This window comes from Phaseolus vulgaris, chromosome 4 (genome assembly GCF_051622355.1).
Source record: "Phaseolus vulgaris cultivar YP4 chromosome 4, ASM5162235v1, whole genome shotgun sequence".
In the NCBI taxonomy this organism is placed as follows: Eukaryota; Viridiplantae; Streptophyta; class Magnoliopsida; order Fabales; family Fabaceae; genus Phaseolus; species Phaseolus vulgaris.
Window position 1 is genome coordinate 45,253,741 of NC_143501.1, and position 27,065 is coordinate 45,280,805.

The 27,065-nt window shown below is 34.1% G+C and overlaps 5 protein-coding genes across 10 annotated transcripts; 2 read left to right on the forward strand and 3 right to left on the reverse strand.

The window, feature by feature from the left end:
- Window positions 1-3,121: 3,121 nt before the first annotated feature.
- Window positions 3,122-4,825, reverse strand: LOC137838876 (uncharacterized). Its single transcript, XM_068648089.1, has 2 exons — window positions 4,309-4,825; window positions 3,122-4,221 (listed from the first exon to the last, which is right to left on the reverse strand). Exons 1-2 carry the CDS (start codon window positions 4,823-4,825, stop codon window positions 3,122-3,124), a joined length of 1,617 nt encoding a protein of 538 aa, XP_068504190.1.
- A 1,448-nt stretch (window positions 4,826-6,273) lies between these two features.
- LOC137837763 (uncharacterized) lies at window positions 6,274-8,648 on the forward strand. The gene has a single exon (XM_068646872.2). The coding sequence runs from the start codon at window positions 6,320-6,322 to the stop codon at window positions 8,111-8,113; it is 1,794 nt and encodes a 597-aa protein (XP_068502973.1). The 5' UTR covers window positions 6,274-6,319; the 3' UTR covers window positions 8,114-8,648.
- A 2,642-nt stretch (window positions 8,649-11,290) lies between these two features.
- LOC137837764 (ENTH/ANTH/VHS superfamily protein) lies at window positions 11,291-14,264 on the reverse strand. The gene has a single exon (XM_068646873.2). It carries the CDS (start codon window positions 13,002-13,004, stop codon window positions 11,712-11,714), a length of 1,293 nt encoding a protein of 430 aa, XP_068502974.1. The 5' UTR covers window positions 13,005-14,264; the 3' UTR covers window positions 11,291-11,711.
- Window positions 14,265-16,832: 2,568 nt separating this feature from the next.
- LOC137837766 (Class I peptide chain release factor) lies at window positions 16,833-22,926 on the reverse strand. 3 transcript variants are annotated; one of them, XR_011085516.2, is made up of 7 exons: window positions 22,447-22,888; window positions 22,283-22,358; window positions 20,891-21,017; window positions 20,680-20,750; window positions 20,238-20,319; window positions 18,128-18,180; window positions 16,833-17,330 (listed from the first exon to the last, which is right to left on the reverse strand). XR_011085516.2 is itself a non-coding variant. In XM_068646877.1 (7 exons), exons 1-6 carry the CDS (start codon window positions 22,804-22,806, stop codon window positions 18,160-18,162), a joined length of 741 nt encoding a protein of 246 aa, XP_068502978.1. In that variant the 5' UTR covers window positions 22,807-22,926; the 3' UTR covers window positions 16,833-17,330; window positions 18,128-18,159. The 3 variants fall into 3 exon arrangements, 1 of the variants encoding a protein (XP_068502978.1); XR_011085514.2 differs by having other exon boundaries at window positions 20,660-20,750; window positions 20,891-21,021; XM_068646877.1 differs by having other exon boundaries at window positions 20,891-21,021; window positions 22,447-22,926.
- Window positions 22,927-22,970: 44 nt separating this feature from the next.
- LOC137837765 (oxidoreductase) lies at window positions 22,971-26,114 on the forward strand. 4 transcript variants are annotated; one of them, XM_068646875.1, is made up of 8 exons: window positions 22,971-23,187; window positions 23,320-23,370; window positions 23,547-23,607; window positions 24,482-24,520; window positions 25,029-25,141; window positions 25,310-25,541; window positions 25,652-25,698; window positions 25,787-26,114. In XM_068646875.1, exons 3-8 carry the CDS (start codon window positions 23,577-23,579, stop codon window positions 25,964-25,966), a joined length of 642 nt encoding a protein of 213 aa, XP_068502976.1. In that variant the 5' UTR covers window positions 22,971-23,187; window positions 23,320-23,370; window positions 23,547-23,576; the 3' UTR covers window positions 25,967-26,114. The 4 variants fall into 4 exon arrangements, with proteins under 4 accessions (XP_068502976.1, XP_068502975.1, XP_068502977.1 ...); XM_068646874.1 differs by having other exon boundaries at window positions 23,056-23,187; window positions 23,320-23,456; XM_068646876.2 differs by having other exon boundaries at window positions 23,106-23,187; window positions 23,528-23,607.
- The last annotated feature ends 951 nt before the right edge of the window (window positions 26,115-27,065 follow it).

A 27,065-nucleotide genomic window follows, 5' to 3' on the forward strand; every position in this document is an offset into this window, starting at 1 on the left:
ATCCTAAACACAGCAGCAACTCCAGCCTTGCATCAAACACTTGGATTTGGATTCTTCAAAGCCTTTGGTCACTCTTGATTCAAAAAAAATAGCACGAAGGCACTCCTTAGAAGAGGGGATATTCATGGAAGGGGTCGTGGGAGCAAGTAAGATGAAATGCACGTCGTGAGAAAGAACGTGGGGGTTGGACGATAACAACAAAACCAAAAAGTAAGGGAAGAAAGATATAAAAGGGGCATATGAAGAAGGGAAAAGGGATGAGATTTTGAGGAGGAGAGGAGCAGACATAAAAGAGAGAGTGAACACAAGAGGAGGAGGAGAGGGGCATACATAAAAGAGAGAGTAAACAAGAGAGGAAGAGGGGAGGAGCAAACATAAAAGAGAGAGTAAATAGGAGATGAGAAGGAGATAGGGAGAGTCAGAAGAGGAAAATCAAGTGTTTGACAAGGTTGCCTAAATCTCGACCTGATCAGAACATCACCAAAGAAAACATACCATCTCAAATACCTAAAGGGTCGTCTTCAATAGATCTTCCAAAGATTGAAATTTTTGACTATGCATTTGTGTTAGGATGGTAAGTTGAATTGAGTATTAGTATCAACTCATGGCCTTTTGTAGTATCTGCCAAAACTTATAAGTGAACCTAAGTACTAAATTTTAAATTTTTCAAATTTTCAAATCCTAAAGCCTTTTCTAAACACTTAAAATTTAAAAAATTTAAATTTATAAATTTTCAAAATTGTAAATTTTAAAAAAATTAAATTTTCAAATTTTTAAAATTTTTAAAATATTTCCCTCTTTAACTTCCTTCCAAAATTTTCCTATTTTATCCTTATATCAATATTTGATTTTATTTCATTATTATGAGCATTGTGTCATTTCCTATTTTTTTTAAAAAAAATTAAAATTTATCTTTTCAAAATTTTAAATTTTCAAAATTTTAAATTTTCAAAATTTTAAATTTTCAAAATTTTCAAATTTTCCAATTTTCAAATTTCAAAATTTTTAAGTTTTCAAAATTTTTAAATTTAAAACTAAACTGAAGGCTTTATAAACCTATCAAACCTCTTTTTCATTTTCTATTTTCATTTGATATACCACAATTTTTTGGAGTTTGAATAAGCGAGGGAATAGTTTTCCATTTGATATAAGAAACAATTTAGTATTTGATTTAGGGATTAGTTTTCCATTACATACAATGAAAACTTTTCTATTTGATTTACTTATCAGTTTCCATTTGATTTCGTCATTTCTGACCATTTTAGTTAGTTCAATCAAAGAATTTACGATTGTATTGGCACATGCTCTTTTTTTTGTTGATGTTTGTGTTGTTCCTTTTCTCTCTCTTTTTATTTCTATCTTCTCTTGAGTGAAAATTTGTGTTGTCCTTTTTGGTTTTGATTGGCTGTGAATGTTTGGGGTTTTCTGCAATGGCTTTGGATCACGGATTGGGAAAATCTCTAGAAGCTTTGGTGTTTGCGGTATGTTATGGGAACATCTCTCCAAGGTTGCCTTTTTTTCAAGGAACAAAAGAAGTTGACAATTTATTGGCTTTGCTTTTGTTTCAGTTTTGTTTCAAAGTATGCAATATACCAATGTAAGTTATTGGGAAAAAAAATTGTTGAAGACCTTCTTGAGCATCATAAGAGGTTTGTGTACCTGTGTGGATGTCAGGGTCATTATCAGTGATAATTACCTGGGGTAGACCGAATCGACAAACAATATTTTTCCAGACGAAACTCTGAACATTTCGGGCGGTTATGGCTGTCAAGGGCTCAACCTCAATCCACTTAGTGAAGTAATCGATGCCGACCAATAGAAATTTGCATTGTCCCTTGCCAGGTGCAAAGGGTCCAATTATGTCCATTCCCCACTTTACGAACGGCCATGGAGACAAGATGTAGTGCAAGTTTTCTGGTTTTTTATGTGATAGGGTGTCGTATTCCTAGCATTTCAAACATTTTTGGACAAACTTTGTACAATCCCCTTGTACGGTCGGCCAATAATAACTGGCCCCGCAACACTTTAACAACCATAGTTCAAGCTCCAGAATGAGTTCCGCATATCCCCTCGTGTAGCTCGGTCATCACGTAAGTGACTTGTTCGGGATTAAGACACTTTAAGAGTGGACGAGAGTATCCCCTCCTATAGAGGTTTTGATCGATGAGTATGAATCGTGCGACATGTTGTTTCATCGTTTTTTCTAAGTGCGGGTCACATACTCCTTCTGTTAAGTATCGCTTGATGGGGGTCATCCAATTAGGCTGAGTATCAGCCGTCATACATTCATCGGCGCCAACACTGGGTTTGGTCAAAGTCACATGTATGATCGACTGATGAACCCATTTTTGTGAGAGAGCGTCCGCTCGAGTGTTATTTTCCCTCTGGACGTGTTGGAACGATACCTCCTTAAATTTGGTTAAAACATTTTTCACGAAATGGAAGTATTGTTGAAGTAAAGTTTCCCTTACCTCGTACTCCTCTGTAAGTTGTCTGATGACCAGATGGGCATCACTCTTACAAATCAAATTAGTTACCTCTAACTCGATCGCCAAGTGAAGACCGACGATTATAGTGTCGTACTCAGCCTGGTTGTTTGAGGTTTTGAACTCAAATTTCATGGCCTGGTCAATAACAACCTCACCCGGTCCTTCTAACACTACTCCTGCTCCGCACGAACGACTATTCAAAGAACCGTCTACATACAATGTCCATCTGGGTTTCCCTTCCTCGGTCGGGTAGGGAATGAGTTCCGCCACGAAATCAGCAAGGGCTTGAGACTTAATGGCTTCTCTAGGTTGATATTCAATGTGAAACTCTGATAATTCAATCGCCTAACCTATCATTCGTCCGGCTAAGTCGGGTTTTACCTCGGGCATATTTGTAGTAGTTCAAGCAAAAAGGTCAACATTTTTTATTAACGTCTTACCGATCGCCTCTCAATCGTCCCCATGTGCGTTTTGCGGTCCTTATCGCAAAGGAATATAGGTTGAAGGTCTTCTCCGGCCTCCATGCGAGGGTCGTCCAATCAAGGATCTAGGTCGACGTGAGCCACCAAATGTTTTATAGAACCACTTCTCCCGGGACGCCTTTCTGGTGACCGACCTCTTCTGCCTGGGGATCAGTCGTTCATAGTTGTGTATAACCGTCTGGTTGGTTCAACCTTTAGACTAGCTACATAGCATTCTCTCGCAGTTTTCTGGTCGACATGTACTGTAGCAATGTCTCCATTGACGAAGAGAAATTTCATGGCCAAATGAGGAGTGGAAACAATAGCCTTCAATCTGTTTATGGAGGGACGACCGAGCAGAATATTGTAAGAGGTGTTGGCATTAACCAGCAAGTACTGGATGTTGACAGTCTTGCTGAGATAATCATCACCAAAGGTGATGAATAAGTCGATATATTCTCTTGTATCTACTCTTTCCCCCGAAAATTTGACTATCTGCTCATTATAAGGTTGTATCTCTGCCTCCGAAATTTGCATTTTCTTAAAGGTTTCCCAATATAGGATGTCGACCAAGCTCCCTTTGTCCACTAGGACTTTAGCGATTTCAAATTTATTTATTTCCACCGTAATGACCATGGGGTTGTCCTGAGCAGGGTCGATTGCGGTGAAGTCGTTGTCCGTGAACGTGATTAGTGGTATGTGCGGTCGTCGATGTGTGGAGGTGGAATAGATGGACTGAATTGCCCTTAGATGTTTCTTCCTTACCGAATTAGAGCATCCTCCACCTGCAAAACCGCCTGCGATGTAACTAACCTCTTGAGGAGGTACGCCGAGCGACACCGGTCCGGCAATGGTGTTGATAACCTCGCAAACTCTTTGCTTGGTTCGGCTTCTGCGTTCAGGGCTTTCGCTTCGAGGTCGGGTCCGTCTAACTGGACTCTCACTTTGTTTCTTTCGGCTTGAACGTCGATGGTCATCGCGGTTTCGGTGGTCCCTTCGTCCAAAGTGCTCTTTATCCCTAGAATAATTGATGTCACGTTGGGGTGACCGTGGTGCAGACATGGTTGTTTTGACAAATTTGCAGAGGTGGCCAGCTTGGACGAGCTCCTCTATTTTGTTACTTAAGGCTTGGCAGCTATCGGTCGTATGACCGTAGTTACAGTGATATTGACACCGTTTAACTATATCGGCGTTGGGTGGCATATGTGTTTGCTTAAGTGCAGGAATGAGTTCAGTTTGCAAGGTTTCATCTAGAATCTTTCCTCTGTGTACTGTCAAAGGAGTGTAATTATGGAAACGAGGACCTCTGTTAGAACGATACCGGTCTCAGTCGATCGTCATCATGGGAGGACGAGTACCCTTGTTTCTCTTTGCATTTTCAACCTGTGTCTTCCTATGATAGTCAACATGTTCTTCTATTTGCATGAACTTAGTCGCTCTTGTTCTCAATTCATCCATGTTATATGGTGGTCGTTTGATAAGACTTTTTGTGAACCGTCCCTGCAGTATGGCTGAGACCAAGTGGTGCATTGCTATGTCTGGGTTTAAATTTCTAATTCCCATGCACACCTTGTTGAATTTGTCCATAAAAGCTCTTAATGATTCTCCTTTTTCCTGCTTAACATTAAGGAGAGACATGGAGGACATACGATGGGGTCTACTTGTAGCATATTGAGTGGTGAATTTCAATTCCAAAACATCGAAGCTGGTTACAGAGTTTGGCAGAAGGTCGGTGAACCATCCAAGGGGTCCCTCTCTTAATGAAGTGGGAAAAATCTTGCACCACATCGTTTGATCCACAGTGTATAGGGTCATTTGTGTTATGAAAATGTTTAAGTGTTCATCCGGATCGGTGGAACCATCATAAAGATTCATAGTTAGACCCCTTCACTTATTGGGAAGATTGCTCAAGAGTGTCCCTCCCGTTCGGTGCACGAGAGTGTCCCTCCCGTTCGAATTGCTCAAGCCGTTCGAGTAACCTTTTATTCTGCTCCTTTAGCTAAGCCATTTCCTCTGCTTGTCGTTGTCGCTCTTCTTCCTGCTTACGTCGATCCTCCTCATGACGCAATTGATCTGTAACTCCTTTCTGAAGTAATTCTTGCATCTGAGCTTGGAGGGTTTGGAGCATCATCATCTGCTCTTCTGTCGTGTTATCGTTGTTGGTGTTGTTCATTGTCGATACCATCATCGCTTGTTGAAATCCATATGTCTGGGAAACTGAGATTACTCGGGCCCCACGGTGGGCGCCAATTGTACCTGTGTGGATGTTAGGGCCTGAGTAATGTTGATCCACGTTGATACACAATTTGTTGTCGTGCTGATAATCTTCCGGTTCTCCAAAGCTCTTCCTTTCTCGCGCGCGTTCCGCCGGTCGGCGGGGGTACCTGTGATTGCACTCCGATGCTCAAGTCAGTGTTAGTTATTAGTCTATTCTCTTATGATATCAAAAACATATTTTTCCCCCTTTCAGAAGTCCCTTTTATAGGTTGACTTGGGCCTCTTCCTACGTGGGTTGGATAGTTGGTTGCCACGACATGTGTCATGGTTAGTGGTCTCCATGTCATGTATGATGGTTTCCTAATATTACGGGAACGTGTTTCGACGTGCCTTTGACCTATTTTGAGTAATAACTACTTTTGTCACGTATTTATTGTTGGTATTGTTTATTCATACCTTCGGTCGTTCGAAATCCGACCGGTACAGTTTGTTTTAGTTTTGTAAGCCAATTTTTTGTGTTTTTAGTTTTCTCACCAAAAATTCAACTACATTTCGAATTTTCATAACATAAACACTAAATGTGTTATTTTAAGACCAAAAATATAGATTCAACAAAATAAATAAAAAATTTATATATTTTAAAATATAATATTAATTTTACATTGAATACATAATAACAATAAAATACTAGATTCATGATAATAATAAAATATAGATATACATTAATTAATAAGGAAATTTTCTTTTTAAGTACTTTTATAAATTCTTATTATTTTACTATTTAAATTTTGTAATTGTTTTTCTAAACTTAATTAACTGCCTATAATAATTAAAATTTATATTTTAATAAAAATTCAATAATATTTCTTATTTTAAAAATTATTAAAAGAATTAAATTTTTATTTTTATCATATATAAAAATAGACACATGTTCCAATAGTTGAATAAGAAAAAGTTTGTTTTTTTTTAGTAATAGATTTGTTAAAAAAAATACAATATGTTATAATTAAAAATCACAGTGAATAATTGTTTTAAATATATGAATTATATTTCAATGAATAAATAATTTTTAAACAGTGACAATAGCAGTGTTAAAATTTGGAAACCTAAACTTGACAAAACTAAAGACTCATCTTCCCCAAATTCAACACAATGCTACTTCGGTTCAACAGAACAACCTCCGCCACCACTCTTCTTCTGCACCCCTCCGTCACATTACTTTACTATTCGCACCCCTTCTCCACCTCTCAACCACCGCCACCCATTTCCGACTCCGCCAACCGCACCCGCCTCTTGAACTCCATCCGCGCCGTCGAAACCACCGCCACCGCCGCCGCTGCCGTCGACTTCTTCCGCAGAATGCTAACCCTAAGCCCCTTTCCCTGCGTCCAAGACTTCAACCTCTTGTTCGGCCTCGTCGCGAAATCGCACCACCATGCCACGGCGATTTCCCTCATCAAAACCTTCCAATCGCTAAGCGAAAGTGCTGACGTGTGCACACTCAACATTTTCATCAATTGCCTCTGCCACCTTCGCCAAACGACGTTGGGGTTCGCCGTTTTGGGCGTCATGACCAAAACCGGCGTGGAACCCACGCTGGTGACGCTTAACACCATCCTTAACGGTCTTTGTATTGAAGGGGATATGGATAGTGCCCTTTGGTTGGTGGAAAAAATGGAAACTTTAGGGTATCAGTGCAATTCTCGAACTTATGGGGAGTTGGTTAATGGTCTGTGTAAAATTGGGGATACTTCTGGTGCTGTGGAGTGTTTGAGGAAGATGGTTGAGAGAAATTTGGAGCCTAATGTTGTGGTTTATAATGCGATTTTGGATGGGCTTTGTAAGAGAAGGTTGGTGAATGAGGCTTTTGAGTTGTTCCGTGAGATGGGTGTTACTGTTGAGCCTAATGTTGTGAGTTATAATTGTTTGATTCAGGGTTTGTGTGATGGGTTTGGTGGGTGGAGGGAAGGGGTGGTTTTGTTCCATGAGATGGTGGTGGAGAAGGGGATTGCACCGGACGTGCAAACGTTTTCTATTTTGGTGGATGGTTTTTGCAAAGAAGGGTTGGTCTTATGGGCAGAGAATGTGTTGGGTTTTATGGTTAGGACTGGTGTGGAGCCAAATGTTGTTACGTATAACTCGTTGATTGGCGGGCATTGCCTGAGGAATTGGATGGAGGAGGCGATGAGAGTGTTTGGATTGATTGTTAGCGAGGGGGAGAGGTGCTTGCCGAGTGTTGTGACGTATAATTTGTTGATTCATGGGTGGTGTAGGGTTAAGGAGGTTGATAAGGCTATGTCTCTGATGGGTGAAATGATTCGGAAAGGGTTGGATCTTGATGTGGTCACTTGGACCGTTCTTATTTGTGGGTTCTGTGAAGTGAGAAAGCCATTGGCTGCAATGGAGTTGTTTTCTGATATGAAAAGGCATGGCCAGGTTCCCAGTCTCCACACCTGTGCTGTTGTGTTGGATAGTTTGTTCAAATGCTGGCTTGATTCTGAGGCTGTTTCGTTGTTCACAGTGATGGAAAAGAGTGGTCTGGATCTTGATATTGTGATTTACAATATCATGCTTGATGGAATGTGCAAAGCAGGAAAAGTTGATGATGCAAGGAAACTTCTTTCTTGTGTCCTAGAAAAAGGGTTGACAACTGATGCATATACTTATAACATAATGATTAAGGGTCTGTGCAAAGAAGGACTGCTGGATGATGCTGAAGAGTTGCTTAGGAAAATGGAAGAGAGTGGGTGCACGCCTAATAAACACTCTTACAATGTCTTTTTGCAGGGACTGTTGCGAAAATATGATATTTCTAGGTGTAGAAAATATCTCCAAATAATGAAAGGAAAAGGGTTTAGAGTAGATGCTGTCACAACTGAATTTATTACACGGTTCTTATCTGCTAATAAAGGAGATAATGCATTTCAAGAGATGTTGTTAAGCTGAAATTTGTTTGCATTTAGTGTCTATTCATTATCTGAGTTGGTTTGAGAAACTTCATAATGTTAGACAATCAACCAGGCCTGTTAATGGTGGGATCCAACCTTTCTATCATCTTGGTTTAACTTCCTAAAGAATTTCTCATAAGAAATTGAAACTTGTGTTATTATGAAGAGTCACACTTTTTTTTTCAAAGACATTGATGTCCACATAGAGAGATTCAGATAGTCCATAGACTCCAAGGTATAGTTCAAAACATCATTGTATTTAGAACTTTGGACAAGATATGCTTGGTCATTTGTCCTAAATGATTGTAGGTAGAAGTTTGGGTAAAAATATGTTCTTGTTAGTCAAATTTAGGTTGTGAATTCTCCAGTCACTTCCAAATATGAATGTGTTTAGATTTCATATGTTACTGGTTTGGACTAAACTGTCCCTCAAATGTACATAATAGTTCAGTTGGTTGACAACATTTATGTTTTCATCCATGAAAACAATTACTGTTTTATTGTTTATATAGTGTTGGATTGTTGATTCCAAAGTGAAGTAATATAAAAATAAATATCTAGGTATTTTTAATATATTAAAAATCATGTCATTTATACCTACTTAAATTAAGTAGGAAATAGTTATAATGATAGGTTAGACATCCTATAATCTACAATAAAAATTGGACACTTATGTTTGATAACTTAAACAGTTTATTACAAATCCATTTTGTAATGTTTCCCAACCATAACCTAACTTTTTTTCACTTTGGTGAAAAACAATATATTATATAAACTTTCTCAAATGTTTCCCTTTTTCCATGTATATCAAATCAGATAATTAATAGTTGCTTGGTTTGTTTCTTGCAAATACCTTATCATAATCATAAGTCAAATCAATTATGAATTAATGAGGAACTAATATTAATTTTTAATTTCTCAGTGTATAATTTAAAAAATGCATGAATTACTTTAAAGTAGCATGCTTTTTCACAACTATAATTCAACTCAGTTTCTCTTAATCTTAACAATCTCTTAATAGAAATAAAAAGTTAATCATTAACACCTATTCATTATAAGTATGCAAGCTTTTTTATTTTGAATTGACACTAATAACATGTCATGGGATTATTTTGTGTTTAAAATGGGTTATTTCTTCCAGCACCCCATAATAGTTTCTTGTGGCACACCATTCTTAAAATGCCAAAACTATCTTTATTCTATTGATATTTTTCATTTTGAAATAAGTGATTTAGAAATATTCTGAAGTATGGAATCTCGCATAATGAATTTATTTAAAAAAAATATTTTGAATTATGGAATTCAAAATGGATATCTAAATTACATAATCTATATTATTTTCAGATTTGAAAATACATTTAGGATGTTATAATCTGAATATATATATATTTTTTTTAAAATATTTCAGATTATTTTTTATGGACAATTATTTTTTCAAAACTATAGAGGTTTAGAAACAACCCTTAAATGGTTTATTTGTGTTTTAGTGAATTTCATGTAATAATAATATAATTAATGTGCTTCTAGTGCCTTTTTGCATTTGGATGATTTTCGTACTACATGTGCTTCTAGGATTTTTAATGAAATTTTAATCTTTATATATAGAGAGACTTAACTAACCTTAATTTAGTTAACAAAATCTTATATCAATGATGTCTAACAAATAATATACTATTATTAATAAAAATAGTAAAATACATAAGTATTATATATTTTGTTTAATAATATTTTAAAACATTAAAAACAAAATTAAGTATATATTATATATATATATATACACACTAAAAAAGTTAGGCTAGTAATCATACATCAAAACTAAAAAAAATGGCAAATATTCACCGTAATAAAGGTGAGAATTTTTTATATTATAGATGCAACTAAATTAGACATTACATTCTTAAAAAATGTGAATTATTTTATGTAACAAACAAGCTATGATATTCTTTATATTATACGCCAAAAGCTTAATATTATATTTTTCTCAAAATTTTATTTTAAATTTAAACTTATTTATAATTTAATGACTAATTTTATGGATAAATTATACTTTTTAACTCCTCCAAAACATTATTTCTTAATTTAATTAATTATTCTTTGAATTAAAATTTGAATATTATTGTCAAATTCAGAAAAGACTTAATTTATTTTTTTAATAATATTATTGTAATGTATTTGATTTGATGTTTGAAATCTCATATCAAATAAATAGAAATAGAGACCGAACTCAAATAATATATTTTATAATTTCCTCTTGCTAAAAAACTATTTCTTTGACTTATTCTTGTATGATAAAATATATAAAAGTGAAGATATGCATTTATTTCTTAAGATACATGATTTTGCTACTTTAAGTTTCTAAAACTTTAGTACCAAAATTTTATTTTAGTTTTTTCTAATTCAATATTTTAAAAATATTAATTGATAATTGTATATATTTTAGATCAGTTAGTACTTGTTTAACATGTATCTAGGTAAATAAATTGACTATTCATACATTTTTTTCCTTCTTGCATCCAATAAATTTGCTTCTTGCCTAATAAATTTGAAATTTCATAATTATCTTTCATTCTCGAATTGAAAATCTATAATCGAAAAATACATTCTGAAAAAATAATTTAAAATAAATTTTAGAAATCCATAATAAAAATACATTATAGTAAAGAAATTTTGAAATATTTTATTTCTTCTGGAAATGGAATTCCATAGTAGAATTAAAAATTTAAAATCTCATTATGGAAAATAAAAATCCGAAATAGAAATAATACGTTTCTGGAAAACAAACTCGAGAAACATATTTCCAATAAAAAATTTCAAATAACAAAAATTCATAAACATATTTTAAAAAGACTATTATGGAAAATTGTTATGGAAAGTTTAATTTAACAAAGTGTTTTAAAAATTGAAATCCAAAATGTATTTTAAAATGTATTTGGACATGCATCTTCTACTCCTATCAACAATTAACATTATTCTCAATAAATAAAGGGGTCTCTAATAAATAATAACTAAGGTATTCATTAAAAAGATAACAAATATTTAGTTCCTAAAGCAATATTGCTATCATCAATATTCCCAAAACAATAATCACAGAAAAACTTTGATGTCATTTTTCTTAATTAGAAGACAAAATTATATAAACTTTAATTATGTCTTCTACATTTGAGCACTATAAATTACCTAATAAAATGGTTATTATTGCACCAGAATAAAATATTCTCACCAATTGTACAGAGAAAGCAACTGAACAAACAAAAATTAACACCATACTAAAACATGACCCTCAAAAGATGACACAAGTAATTTCCTCTCTACCTAAAACATTTGTACCTCAAAGAAAACAATTAAAATATGGAAACAATATTATACATGGTTGAAAACAACCTATTCTATTTTAGTACTCTTCTAACACTTTTGCCCCATGTTTCTCACATCAACATTTACTCACATATTATAGTTCTTTATGTAGTATGCAGAAGCTATAGCACCATTTACTTTTCCTTCACAATATGGTGTAAAACATGGAAAATCATTGGACAGTATTATTCACTTTACCAGAACCATTGAAGAACTCATTCAACCTTGTTGATTCAGCAAGCTCATACCTTTGATGACATGCTTGTTTGAAAAGTAGATGTAAATGGATTCAGGAACACACTAGGCCTACCATATTCACTTTTTATACCAGTAACAGCATCAACAATTCCAAGCTTTTGCTGTGCTGGAAGAACCTGTGATTCATTGGGAAATTCATCTTCAAACACCACCCACACCATGCTTATTTTAGTCTCTAGTGTCCATGAAAAAAGAGTTGGGGTTGGTGACAGGTTTACATCAAATTTCTCTTCATTCCTTTTGTTTTCTTCTGCTGCTACTTCCAACTCTATCTCTTTTGATTTTGTTAAGAGGCCTGAAATTGGAGGTGGACTTGAGATGCTAGATAGAGAGACGTGTGATGTTGCAAGTTCATTTTGTTGACTACCAAGTTGTTCCAATGCCACTATATGACTCATACTGATTATTTGAACAGAAGGGTAATCCAAATTCTTGTTTTCAAACACATATTTGCAACTTTCATACAGATCATGAAGCTTTTGGCTCTGGAGAGAAGCTGTCTTGAGTATTTCATAGGCTAGGCCTCTGGCTGATGCTGTTAGATCAAAAAACATGTTCACAAGAGCTGCAATGCCTTCAGAAAATGTCATATAAACTTGGAAGCTTTCTCTCAAGGTGTTGCTCATAGCAGCTTGAGCCAGGCTATGATCTGAGCACAAAATATGATGTGGTGAGCATTCCAACACCTTGTCAATAAGCACTTGGCATTTAGGCAATGTTCTGAATGCCATATCAAAGGATTTCTCATCATAGCGCCTAAACTCTAACCCCTTGGACATGACAGGCTCAAGTTTCCCTGCTTGGTTTATGAGCCAACTCATCCTCTCTTCAAGATAAGCTGCATATGTATGTAGGAAACCAACTGAAGGGTGATCAGAACTCTTTGTGAAACACCTTGTACTAATTTGTAGGTGACCTGAGACATGTGCCTTGCATAACTCTTGTTCAAAGGACCTGTTTCCCCCTCTAAGAAGGCGATGAATCAAGACAAGGGTCTTGAGGGCTACAACATGATCCTTAGTTTTTCCTAGGCGATGTGAAATCCTTTCAGCCAGAAAAGGAATGGACCCTGGAGAGTTTGACACAAGAAAGAGGATTTCATGCATGTATTTGTCACCAATGGCGCCATTATCATGACCAGTGGCACGCAGGACTGCAATCTCTATGTTGGAAAAGCCATCATGTTGGTAGTGATACATCATGGCCTTGCCAATAGAGGCATGATCTTTCACTGAGCCGAGAGCTAGCCGAAGCTTACCTTGTATATCCACACCCATTATTCTTCTTCTTTTTAAGAAAAGGAGAAGATGTTCTATAATGTTGGTAGAAGATTAATGGCACAATTTGATGTGTAGAGGTAAGCAGTTGCAGGAACACACGCATATAAAGGTGGGTGGGGAGAAGAGTGAGAAAAAGTCTGGCCTTAAAAAATTGGAAGCAGTACAAATTGCAGAATCAAATCTTTCATATTTTAGACACAGAATTGTAATATGGACAAGAACATTCATCATATAAAATAGTTTTTACTTTTTAGATTTTTGTGTGTGATAGGTTAGCAGTCTACAAACCCAACAAGCCAACAACACTGCAATATCGTATATATTAGAAGGGCAATAATCCACATGCAAAGTCAACGAGTATAACCAAAAAGAAGAGCTTTCTTTCTTTGCTTCTCTTGAAGTGACAGAAATGCAAGCAAGATTAATGACAATGCCAAATTTAGCTCCCTAATTCTTCTATTCCCTTATCCATGATCATATTATATATTGGTCTGAATCAAAGAGATTAATGTAAAATGGTAGCCTGGTTAAAATTATGCTGCATTTATTTGATACTTTCTAGTCAAATGCATGCTCATAATTCATAGTTTGTTTGGATTAGCATATACATTCTCAATTTTTCATGTTAAATCAAATGAAAATGTAAAAAATACATAAAAGAGTTCTTTATTTGACTTAGATTAAATACTTCTATATGTGAAACCAAACACACACTTAATGTTCATGACCTAAGTGTTTCCTTGTGACCTATAGGAGGTCATAGGTTGTAGGAATAAGGCTATTAGCACCTACCCTCTTGAGATTGTTACATTTGTTGCCCTTTTCTTATTATTCATCTTTGAGGTTGTGCACATGACTGCTTTATAGGAGATGCTAAGCTATGCCATACATGCAAAAGTCATGATACGTGATTTGCCCTTATTCCTAGTTGTATCTTTAACCTTTCAAAAGACATTTATCTTCCCTTTGCTATAGCCTTTTTTTCTCTCTAACAAAAATTATTTTTCCTTAAAAGCTGGCAGCAATTATTTATAGATAAGCATGAAGCAAATAATTAGCCACAGGAAAAAGCTTAGATGAGAGTTAATCAAAGGAAAGATTGTGATCAAGGCTTTTCATTTGTAAAAGATCCAATTGATTGTTCCCTTGCTTGATGCTATCAATATCATAATAACCAACATGGAATAATAAAGTTTGGCTTAGAAGGGTTTCAAGTTTTGGAGTGCATATAGACTTTAATGTCATTTTAGAAGAGTCAACGAGGGAAAAAGTGGAGGATGGTGGAAGGTGAAAAAGAACCTTATTCTTTTGAGAATATGATTCTGCCGCATCTAACTCTCTTGCCATTCGCAACATCCAAAAAAATTTTGACTTTGAGAAATCTTTCTTCTCCTCCACAGGTTCTCCATATAATTATGCAACTTTCATTTTGCTTTTGGAAGGGAAGTTGAAGCCCCACCCACTGGCATACAGATCCAAAGGAGAAAAGTGTTGTTGCAATATTCTATTCTACCAATAATAATCCTATATGTTTGTGCCTCAACTCAAGGTACTGTAGCTTGGTCAGATCAGAATTTCAGCTACAAGTAAAAAATCAAACACAACAAGCCAAAACAAAACAACACATCCAGGTCAAAAGATATGAATTGATGAGTTTCTGTTGATGATTGATTAGAGAAGCAGACTCATGGTCACACACAGGACCTTGAGAATGCTATTTGCAAACAAAATACTGCCAAAGCAAAGGTACTATAATAGTTTTCTTTACACCAGACATAAAAGATAACACAGTCAAATTACATGGACCAAACCAGGGTTGTAAAACCTGACCTTGGTGGAGATTGATTGGTCAGTTCTCTACTTCACTACTTCACTACTTCAACAGATGAACTGATGATTTGACAGAAAAAAGTCATATTATGAAAAAGAAAAGTGCAAAAACCAACAATGTTTTATGTTTTAATCAAACTTAAACTAACTTGTTTTCTTGATTCATTGAATTTAGGATTGTTTCATACAAACAAAATATCAGATACATAAAGAAAAGAAAAGGGAACATTTGATGGTGGAGAAAAACAAGGGAGAAAAATTAAAAAGAAAAATGAAGGGTATGTAAAATAAGTGAAAAATTAGGTACATGTATCATTTTTCTAAAACATTTATCTGAATGTAATCAAAATATATTTTCAATAAATCCATTTTTCAATTGGAATACAAAACTTTACCTGAAAAACAGAATTCATTTTCATTTAAACCAACTTGTTATTAACATATTTTTTTATAGTCCTTTATAAATCTATTGAATAAATTTGTTCAATCTTAAGTGGGCTACTAATGTTCATACACACTTCTATTTTATTCAGTGACCCTCTTTTTTTGGCTATGCAACAAGTAATCGTCCAATCATCTACAATGTATATGCTGTAGACGGCTAGGAATATCCATGTTATGGAGGATTCCTCGTGTCAATTTCCAACTTGATGGTGTTAAAACAGCATTAGGATTATTGTGTTGTGTGGCATCAATTTCAGTGTTGACAAATTTCTAATGGAATGAGCCAACAGTGCTCACAAACTATATATTATAAACAAATAAATGTTATCCTTCACACAGTGACACAGACCCTGACCCTATTCAGTGTAGCTGGTACGAGAATGGTAAATTGTTCATTCATTCATATATTCTCATTGACAAAGCAAAGTCAAGAAACAGCAAGATAAACCAGAATCTCCACAACAGAGAAATGAAGAAAAAATGATTTCAACCAACTAGGACTTACTGTTATTTGGTGTTAATCCAAAAACAAGTGGTCAGTTATCAGCCACTTCTTGTGGACTTTGTTGACAACATGATGGGAATTTGACCCTCAGAAAGGTAAAAAGTATAAACTGAAAAGGTAAAAACATTGAAAGCATTTGTTTGATTTCAGGTTTGGAGTTTTGAATTCAGGTCTTCAATCTGAAAAATGAAAGCTATTTAACTTTTGATAGTAAATTTGTGTTTCACTTTAGCATAAGCCAAACAAAACATGCAAAAGAATCATGGTTTGCTTGAGATGCATATCTACATCTAAAACCACAGGGAACCAGATTTTAGCTTCATAGTAATATCAAATCTTTCTCATACTTTCATTAATATATCTCTCAAACAGCTGTGCCTGGTAAAAGATTAAATATGATTTTTTTTATAAACTACAATAAGAAGAAATTATGCTAAAATATACTAGTGACCTATAAGACATAGAGAATTAATAAAACACTCAATGACCTATAAGAAAAAGTTAAAAAAATATATAAAATGGATAAGATTTATTTACATCATGTCAAATTACTTTTTACATACTTCATCTCATGAAAACAAAATCAATAAACTTTTTAGAAAGTTAAGATGGACAAATTAATTTTATCTTTTGAAAAAAAAAATTGTCTTCTTCATTCATTTTATTCTATCTTAGAGAAAAAGTGTATCGAAATTAAACCAAGGTGGGGTTTACAAGTCTTCCTTTGAAAAGCAACACCATTGTAAAATTGGAAGAGATAAATCCAAAGGAATATGATTACATGTACGTTTCTTATCCAATAAATTGTTATATATTAATTTTGTCAGTGGATGCCATCGAGTGTTCGAAGAAATATTGTTAGAATCATGACTTACAGGAACAATTTGATATTGGTTTCTGTAGAAACAAATAAAGAACAATCAAGGAATATATATATATATATATATATATATATATATATATATATATATATATATAATGGTACAAGTACCTAGATCTTGTGTTTCACCTTGTCTACTTAATTTGATGATTGGTACAAAGGAAAATAAGAGAAAATATATTATACATTAACAATTTAAAACAGATTCACATTGTATTTAATCACAAATCATCATTGATTTTTTCCAATGACCATCTTCTGTTAAAGGGTCCAATGATTATCATAAAAATCATCCAAATGATAATTTTTCTACTAATTGACAGTGTAAAAGTGTTTTAACATTTCCACCGAAAGAGTGTAGCCATTAAACTGAAAATAAAATACAGTGTGAGAAAATCAAGAAATTATTTATATTGTTTCAAAAGGTCTGATCTTCAGAGAAATGCATCTTCTATCACAGGTTGTCATCTCAATGTTCCCTTCAGAAGAACACCTTAAAGCACCAGCTTTTTCAACGTGCTCATTGAGTTTTGGAGAATGAATTTCTACAAGCTGAAAATTCAACCACCTGACACCTTTCTTCTCACCAGCTTCAGTATTTTTCATTGTCAAACTCAGCTTTTTAATGGAAAAAATGCCTCGTGAAGGTTCAAAGAGTTGTCTTCTGCAAATAAAAGAACCCCTTATCTCAATCTGAGAAGTCTGAACAGAGAAATACACCATACAACATAATGTCATAAATAACTCCAACAAAAATAGGAAATTACATGTTCTTCATAATGAAATCACTAAATATAGGACTAAAATCTATCCTTTCTTTTCTTTTCCACTAGTTTAAGGGCTCTAAAGTCTGCAACTGGATTCAAGTTTTTATGATTTAACTGAGGGAAAAACACCACTATCCTAACAGAATGTTTGGTTGGCTGATTTGGAAGGGAATCAAATGGAAAAGACTATGATTTTCTTCACAAGTCTTATTGGAAGAGAATTGAAAAGTTGCCAATAAATTCTTTGTCATCCTATTTTCCATGAAATAGAGATGATTTATGGACCTTCCATCTATCTTTCAATATTTTAAAATATAATAAATAACTGTGTTGTGAAAAACATTTTTCATATAATTTTTTTTTCACTCATTCAAACAAGCCAAGAGAACTTCCCTCTGTACTTTTTCTTCTTTTCTATCTGTCCAAATAGCACATCTTTTTCATCGTATTCCTTTTTTTTCTCTATTCTACTCCTAATTTAAGCAAAACATTAAATTTAAGAGATATAGCAACTGTAGTAAAATTTCATCATAAACTCCTATCAAAGTACCCTTATTTCAAGTGTTAAGTTAAGTAGTATCATTTTATAGAAAATTAGTAGAAACATAATTTCCATTATCTGACCAATTTCCAAGGATATTGAAGGTTTTCTCTTTCATTCTATCACTATAGCAGGAGATGGAATAAATTGTACCTTCATAAGGAATGAAAACTTGAGAGCCTCTTCTACTTGAGAGGCTTCATACCCTGTTCACGCTCAAAAAAGTAGATTCCCAGTAGTTAGATAAAATAAATATAGAATTTTCTTATGAAGCTGACAACAAAATATAACAATACTATACAAAAAGGAAAAGATGGAGTCGTATCTTATTTTTGGTACTTAACAGAAGAACTATTATCTAATTTGAATGTAGTTCAGTATAGAATAGCCAATAAGGAAGCATATCACTGTTGGATACCCAACCAAAGATTATGCCTTGCATTTACAAAACATTTCCCAGCATTCAAAAGGGTACAAGGCAATGAAATAACTAAAATATATAAAATATGACGATATAATCTCCATTAAAAATTGAGCCTTCACTATAGTAATTAGAAAGACTAATCGATAGCAATAATAATTCAGACAGGTACCCTTTTGAGCCAATGAATGGAAGAGAAACATCACAAGGTTTTTATATTTAAATCATAGTTGGAGTGAGGTTTCTTGCTGGAGCACACAACGACAACAATGTTGTGATGTTCCATTTCCTGAAATGATCTTTGCCTCCAAGCAAATGTAAGAGTATTTTAGTCTTTCCAAGAATAAGAATATTCAGCATTTGGCACATACAAATAAAACAAAAAACCAAAACTTCATTATTCGTTGCTACAAGTTATCACTTGTTATGCATCCACTCACATTTGATGCTTGAACTTGAAGCGTGAAAGATACTCATCTTCAAACAGTTTCTACCTACCTTATTTTCATGCAAGTATCTCCCAGCCAGTGAAATTTTTTTCAAGGATTTTAAAAATTAGAATCGCTGGCTATATCAAGATAAAAACTAATTTCTCCAGCTGTAAAAATCAATCAATCACCCAATAATATCCTTCAATACAAACTCTTTTTTGACGAATTTAATATAAAGTTTGTATGAAAAAAGCCCCTAGCAAAAACGAACACGGGTCTATACAGCACATAATTGTATCCGCTTCTCACAGAAAAAACCATAGTCCCCTAGTTTTGTGAAAACATTTAACCCCAAACAGATTGTCCGAAGACAACCTTATATAACCAGTTGAAGATCCAAAGTTCAATGACGGCCAAAGTAGTATATACAAGTGAGGAGCGAGCAATTCTCATTTTCCAAGCAAATTGTTTTGTAAGATTAAGTTAGACTTAAACTTAATTGGAAAATGATATCAAAATTTATCATAGTGATTATTGTTGGACCTACTAAGCTACTTGCTATCCAATCATTATTGGATCATCCATAGATGTCTAGTCTGTGGTATGACTTGGAGGTACTAGAGATCTCATATCGACAAATGATATGACCACAGCAAAATATAAAAACAAGGGAAAGTTCTCCCTTTGCAAGCTGGTTTTAAATTTCAAATCTTAAGATAACAAATTGAGATACATGTATCATTTATAACATAATTTCTGTCTAGACTGTAACTATCCATGTCAATCATATCCCTCTAACTCTCTCATTTCCTAATAAATAGAAAGAAAATTATAACATATAATATTTATATATTTTGTTATTAGAAAAACAGTTTATTGTGCATATTTTTAGTTTGAACATATAACATCATAAAAACAGGTCCTTGATAGACACTGTTTCAAAATGTAGAGATAATTGAATATCTTTCTCCAGGGGAACCCAAATTAAAGAAGAGCAAGAATGTATTGCTATAAAAGCCTCCATGAGTTCAAGAGTCTTGTCTTTCCCACCCAAAAACTCATTGATTAACTAGCTCACTTTACATGCCCTGGTCTCTCTATTGATAGCATTTGCAATCTAACTGATAAACTGCTTTTAACAGTTTTACACTTTTACTCTTTTCAATCCTATATTACACTTTTACTCTTTTACTAACATGGTCTACTCTCAAGTACAAAGGCCTAATTAATAGCTAACAGGGGCTCGCCCACTTGATTCCTCGGGCCCCTCCTTATGTTTCCTAATTGGGAATCGGGTGCTAACAATCCCATCAGAAGTGCATTTCATTTTATGTAACTACTTATTTAATGAAGTGTTACGTGATTAGTTAAAATACTGCTATTATTCAAGAGAATCTCCCAGAAGATATACCTTTGACGCCCGCAGATCATTTACTTCCTTTCTAAGTGAATCATCAGATAGGATTAACCGAGACAGTGCCCCAGTGGATAACCTGCAATAGAATTAATAAACACCAAAACAATTAAAGAAAAGTTTAAACAAATTAATAGGTAAGCCAGTAACTAAAATAAACATCTCACATTAGCCTAGAATAAAGGGGCTAATATTTCAGTTAAACGAGAAGAGTGAAACTACTGTGTATTTTCTTTGTCAACTTGTATAGCAATTATCAAATCTTTGAACATACATTAATTAGCAAGTAATAACAATTATTCACATGCACGTCAATTTGTTCACCCAAAAGTAACCCTCTAAATTAAAAATTATAAATCTTGAATGTCATGATCACATTAACCAATGAAGTTCATGTGCTTGAAAACAAAAACTCATACTTAATGCATATATCAAATACCCAAGATATTTTGCAGCATCCGAGACAGAACCCTCAACTGCAAAAACGAGATCCAAAAGAGCTTGCATTCCCTGTTAGAAGGACCATAAGTAGACATAGTTCAGCTGCAAGTAGATTTCAAATTTTAACTAGCAGAGCGATTATACTAGTAAATAAAGAAGAAATAAACAAAAAGCAAGAAACAAAGAGACAAATGCCTCTAACAACGTACCAATGCAAATCTTGGGTTATTAGGTCCAATTTGTGGACCACAATCTGACCCTCTAATTGATGATTTGGGAGGAAGTATCTGAAGAAGTTCTCGAGGCGGTGAATAAGGATCAAGATCCACTGTTTTCCTGACTAGCTCAAGAAAATAACATGCTATCTATCAGAAAAGGCATTGCTTGATGCTTTCTATAAGCAAAAAGATTGTTTATCTCATTGTAAAATATATACTGAATATGAAAAGGGGGAGAAATAAAACTCTTGCCATGGCACTTGAAAGTCAATGTTTGGAACCACAGACCAAAGTGGACAAGTCAATCAGTCATACTGTGAACCAGTAAATATTCAGTCTGATTATACTTAAATAAGTTACCTAGTTCAAATGATTCATGTTCAAAAAGCACCAATTTTAACTAGTTGATCCAATCAAATTGTGACCCTGAGCCAGATTGTTCTCTGATCCAATTTATTGGTATCCAATTCAATACATGAACAAGAGGGATCTTAGAGCCATTCCCTTCTTTCAGTAGCTAATTATCAGTAAAACCATATTTATTGCATAAACTCTCATTCTAGTCCTTAAAATTGTATGTTCCACTCTTCAGTCCCTAACTTCACTAAAACTTCAAGTAATTTGCATCCACAGAAAGAACTATAATTTCCAAAGTTGGAGACAAAGGTGAGCTTTTGGTGAAGGACAATAGTACTTAATTGCAATTCCTTGCATGTTTTTTTTATACTATTATCCAATACAATGTCTAATACATCTTTCTAACCCTTTATTATTGGTTAAAATTTATTAGAAACAGCAAAATCACCAGTGAATCTTAATAAATAAGAAGGGAGACCAACAAAATTATATGGATTCCAATCAATTTTAGCCAAAAATAAAGAGCGTATTACAAACATTTCTCTTTTTTCAATTAAAATTGGAAGCTCACCTCAGTGACAACAACGCCAAAAGCTAGTCCTTTGGTAAAACTAAAACAAACAAGCCAAAGAGAGGGTTTCCTCACACTTAACTAGTGCACTCAATTTGGGCAAAGCAGTCTTATGCAAAAAATTGTCAATCAGCTTATTCATTGTGTGCAAATTGCAATGTGACACAAGAAACAATGAATGAATCAAACAATCAAACTTGGAACAGCAAGCAAACAAATAAACCAGTAGAAGTGTAAAATTCTATTAGAGTAAGCTACTTTTAGTGAAATTGTGTGATCAGTTACTTGTCAGTGCACAGTACAATTTAACATGTATCAGAGCACCATGTACATTTTCTGAATCTTTTACCAGTTCAACATGTTACCTCCTGCGTATACTCTTTATTTAACTGACTCCTATTATCTATATATCCTTCACATCCTCTGTTTACCAACACAAATAGTGAAAGAGATACCTTTGAGAGCTATAAGAGAGCGAAGGCGACTCAGCGCAGAAGCGCGGTTCTTGTGCTGGGAGCGGTCTTCTGAAGCCTGAACAATCAACAAATTAAGCAACAACAACAACCCCATGACGAGAAATGAAGCAAGATGAGATTTTGAGAGTGGAAAGGGGAGAAACCTGAGCAATGATTCCTGTGGGAAGGTGTTTGAGGCGCACGGCGGACTCACGCTTGTTACGGTGCTGACCACCTGGTCCTGAGGACTTGAAGGTGCCCATCTCGCACTGCCGCATCAAATCCTCGTCCGTGAGGTAAAGGTAACATTTTTCTGAACCCTCAGTTGTGGTGGTGGTGCTGAAATTAGAGCACCATAAGTGGGTGTGAGTGTTGTTGGTTGTTCTTGCAGTTGGGTGAGTGTTGAGAAAGGAAAAGGGTTGTTGTTGTGAGCGGCGAAATGGATGGTATGAAACTGAAAACGGCGTTTTGTGGAATGTGAGAGTGAGAACCAAAGTTGGTCTGAAGAGGATTTTGTGTGCCATTGTTAGACTCTTGACATGGTTCCAAAGGCTGCAACTTTAACAATGGTTTGGTCCGAGGAATGTTCTAATTGAAATCAGAAAAAGAAAGCATAGAATTAATCTAGTAGAATACAAAAAGATAATTTTGTTCATTAAAATATATACAAATAAAAAACATCATTTAGTTAAATATTTAGAATGACAGTGTTAAACATTGTGAAAATAATTAAAATTTATCAATATTTAAGTTTACCATTTTCTTCAATTATTAATTATAATTGAGTTTTTTTTATTTATTTATTGCATTTGTGTAAAGCTGTGATTCTTCAATTCAGCCACGTCCAAACTCGAACGACTACCTCCTCTCCGCCGCTACCACCACACCTCCGGCAGCCCCAGCAGGTTCTATCTTTCCCTCTCTCTCAAATCATGAAACCCATTATCCCTTGATGTGTATAAATGATTAAATATCTAGCATGCTTATTGCTAACACACTGTTGTGATAAAGTTTCTCTTTTTATTTCCTTTTTGAAGACATTGAAAAACCTTGATTTGCCACTGTGATGGAGGAAAAAGAGAATTTGGGTCAGTACAAAGTTGGGTCTTTGCCTACTCTGTTTTACGTTCCTGACTTTATCACAGACAGTGACCAAAGCCTTCTTCTCAACAACGTAGTACTCACTCTCATTCTGCTTCTCATTGTTCTATTTAATGTTCCTTAAAAATTCATTTTTTTTAATAGGGTTTCTGCTTGTTGTTAGATATATGAAGCCCCTGCATCAAAGTGGAAGATGTTGAAGAATAGAAGGCTACAGAATTGGGGTATGATTCATCACTTTTTTGTTTTTCTTTGTGCTTGTTTTTGAAGAATATACAGATATAGAGGTAAATGGTTATCTAGAATGTGAACAATAAGCTTATATTCCAAAGTTTGGAAGGTTGGAGTTGAGAGAGAAGTGAATCATGGAAAGAAAAGTGTATTGGGGAACTGAACTTGCCTTATAAGTATTACAATACCCAGCAGATTCTTTTTTGCTGTATTTGGGGAGTTGATGGTATGATTTATGATGGAATTCTATGCCATTTTTTTATCTACTCAGTTATTGTCATGTATTATGAATAATTGTGATACATGTACTGTACCATCTATTTGTGTTTGGTACCGGTACTTATTAGGTATGCATACATGGTTATGTATCTGATAACAGATAACAACAAGTTCTTAAATATTTTTGCTCACCTGACTTAGAATATTATGAAAATGGTATTTAACTTTTTTTTATTTTAATACTTTGATGTTTATCTTTTTATATTTCTGTATGATATATCCTCTGTACTTTAGTTTTAGAATTTTTGTTGTACGGGTATTCATATTCTTACCTATACTAGAACTGGTCCTGTGTTCATTCAAGGCAATCTTTAAGGTTGGGGTTGAATCAGGGTTTTAAATAGTTATTGTCTAACTTTGAATATACCCTAAGACACATTGAATGTCAATGACCAGAAAGAGTCATGTCAGTGTTCAACATGCCTCTGAAAGAGGACACCGCAAACCAAACACACTCTACATACTTTGAGCATGCACTTGTCACAAATATTTATATTTTCCTCCTCATACAATGAATTGAATTACAAAGGTTTAGCAAATTTGAAGTTAAATTTTACTTACCACTTGTCTGGTGATTGCTGACTGCAGGTGGTGTTGTCCACGAAAAGGGCCTTCTACCTCAAGTTTGTAAGTGATGAAATCTGCAATTCTTTTATAATCTACATATACCATCTGCACAAATACCTGCAATGTTTTCTGTTGGATGTGAGAAACCTCTATGCTCTAGGTGTGAGAAACCTGCATTTTAATAGTTTCTAACAGTGACAACTGAGTTGTACTGTTATGCCAGGCTTTTAGTTTCTTTTGCTTTACCTTCTTTATGTAGCTGCTGCAAGATGAAAAAAATTTGCACACCAGAAATAGCAAGGTGGTTCGGGTATATTTTGTTGATTCACTTCCTGTTCGGACTCAAAGTTGTTAGATGATTCTGTCATCATCTTAGTTCATATGGACTGAATTTTTTTGTGTATACTTTTGGGGCTGTTTCTGGAACTTCTCTCCTTTGTTGGCAAAATGCTTTGACTTTTAAATATGAATTGAAGACTGTTAAAACATTGTTATCATTGATCTTCAGTTTTGTTTGTTTGGTTTTTCAATATGCTGCTAACTTATCAATAGTCTATGTCTCATACAGTGCCTCCATGGTTAACAAATCTCACACAAAAAATATATGACGAATCCGCGCTATTCCCATCACCAATGAACCATGTTCTTATCAATGAATACCAGCCTAATCAAGGCATAATGGTTTGTCCTGGACCTCAACCCTGCTTGTGGCCATTTATCTGTTCTTCCTTTTAGATTTTGTGTTTTTTGTTTTGAAATTTTTATGTGTATGTTTTGAAACACAAGTAACCTCTACAGTGCATTTGTGTGTGTTTTACTATTTCCTAATGATTTTTTTTTCTTCTAAAGCCACATCAAGATGGACCTGCCTATTTTCCAGTGGTAGCCATTCTATCACTTGGGTCTCCTGTTGTCATGGACTTCACTCCCCATGCAAGATTCAAACAAGATTCCCAAGATGATATTGACAAAGATTCTGATCTTGAGATTGGGAAAGATAAGTGGCTTGATGATCACCACCCTTTCACTGTTTTATTGATGCCTCGCAGTTTACTGATATTCAAGGACAAAGCATACTCAGGTCCTGCTATAATAAACCCTTGTGTAATGCTATATTTAGAGCAAATTTATGAACCTTAACCTCTTCTTGTTCTTGGTTAAATTTAGTCACATTTTTGTGCCTGATCACAGATTACTTACATGGTATACAAGATTGCATGCTGCATTGCTACAATGGGGTAGGCTACAGATTACTACATCTGTTTCTGTTCAAAATAATTCATTGTAAATCTGTGTTTCTCATGCTTCAAAATCTTTCCTTTTTAGGCTGTAAATGAAACTCAAGCACTGAAACACAAGGAATCAGATGGAGACTTCTTTAACTCAGAGGATGCATTGGATACAATAGGAAAGGAAGAGTATAAGAATATATCAAGAACAGCCAATAGAGTTTCATTGACATGTCGATTGGTTCCCAAGGTTCACAAAAAATTGTTTAGGTTTTGAAATTATACATTTCATTCCATTCCACTTTTCTGTTTTGTTTTCTCTCCTTCTTGGATCTTACATTAACATATTCTAGCTATGCTTAGCTATCTGATGATATGTGGAATGAAATGAATTTAGATGGAATAAGATAAAAGTGTTATGATTCTATCCTTTGTAGATTTTTGTTTGATGGAAGGTATCTTATGTATCACAGACACTGACACGGACACGAAGATACATATAATCTCTAAAATGTAGGATACGGGGACACATATCTATATATTATATAATTATGAATTATATAAATTGACAATAAAGATTTATGTGCACAATTATGTTCCAAATTATTTTTTTGGAACAGAAAAATGTTTTTCATAACTGGTTTACAAAGATTTGTTTTTTTATTTTTATAATCATAATAAAAATTTATACAATAAGTTTGAGTTTTTAGAAAATTAATGTACTTTTTCTTTTTAAAATTGTATTAGAATCGTACTAAAATTGTAAGAAATCTAACAAATACTTTTTGAATTAGATACTTCACGGATACGTGTCCTACAAGTGTCATACGAGTGTCGGTGTCCGATACGAGTATCCAACATCGATATGTCATTTAAGAGGAGTATCCGAGTTTTATAGAAGGTATCATAATTGGATAATTCCATAATCAATATAATATCATTTTATTATAAAAAATAATAAGTGATTTATATAAATGTAACCTTTTCTTTTTTAGTCTCAAATGGAAAAATGAATATTATTGCTTAATTTATAGCATATTAAATATTAAACCTAGAATTTGTTGACCTAATCTAATTTTAAAATTAAATTTAGGAAGTCTGAAAATAAATCAAAATGATAATTATTTGTAACACAAATGGCATTAAACTCTTCTTGAAAGATAAACTTGATTCGAATAAATGATTCAGGATTCTCATAAACTCCTTTTAAATTATTTTAATGAGTTTTTCATGATAAAATCTGTGCCATAAGCTTTTATCATATGAAAATAAATTAACAAATGTTTAACTAAAGTGCATGACCACTTTATTTGTCATTCTATTGATTTAACGTATTTAGAACCAAATAATCACTTGTTTTATTACCTTTTTAAGAT

Coding starts and splice junctions, on each gene's coding strand:
- LOC137837765 (XM_068646874.1), top strand. CDS start 23,349: ATGGAGGAAAAAGAGAATTTGGGTCAGTACAAAGTTGGGTCTTTGCCT. Junction 25,142..25,309: donor AGCCTAATCAAGGCATAATG/GTTTGTCCTGGA, acceptor TTTCTTCTAAAG/CCACATCAAGATGGACCTGC. Junction 25,542..25,651: donor CAAGGACAAAGCATACTCAG/GTCCTGCTATAA, acceptor GCCTGATCACAG/ATTACTTACATGGTATACAA.
- LOC137837766 (XM_068646877.1), bottom strand. CDS start 22,806: ATGGCACACAAAATCCTCTTCAGACCAACTTTGGTTCTCACTCTCACA. Junction 22,359..22,446: donor CCACAGGAATCATTGCTCAG/GTTTCTCCCCTT, acceptor TTGATTGTTCAG/GCTTCAGAAGACCGCTCCCA. Junction 18,181..20,237: donor ATGATCTGCGGGCGTCAAAG/GTATATCTTCTG, acceptor GAGCGTGAACAG/GGTATGAAGCCTCTCAAGTA.
- LOC137837763 (XM_068646872.2), top strand. CDS start 6,320: ATGCTACTTCGGTTCAACAGAACAACCTCCGCCACCACTCTTCTTCTG.
- LOC137837764 (XM_068646873.2), bottom strand. CDS start 13,004: ATGGGTGTGGATATACAAGGTAAGCTTCGGCTAGCTCTCGGCTCAGTG.
- LOC137838876 (XM_068648089.1), bottom strand. CDS start 4,825: ATGAATCTTTATGATGGTTCCACCGATCCGGATGAACACTTAAACATT. Junction 4,222..4,308: donor AAATGCAAAGAGAAACAAGG/GTACTCGTCCTC, acceptor CTCCTTTGACAG/TACACAGAGGAAAGATTCTA.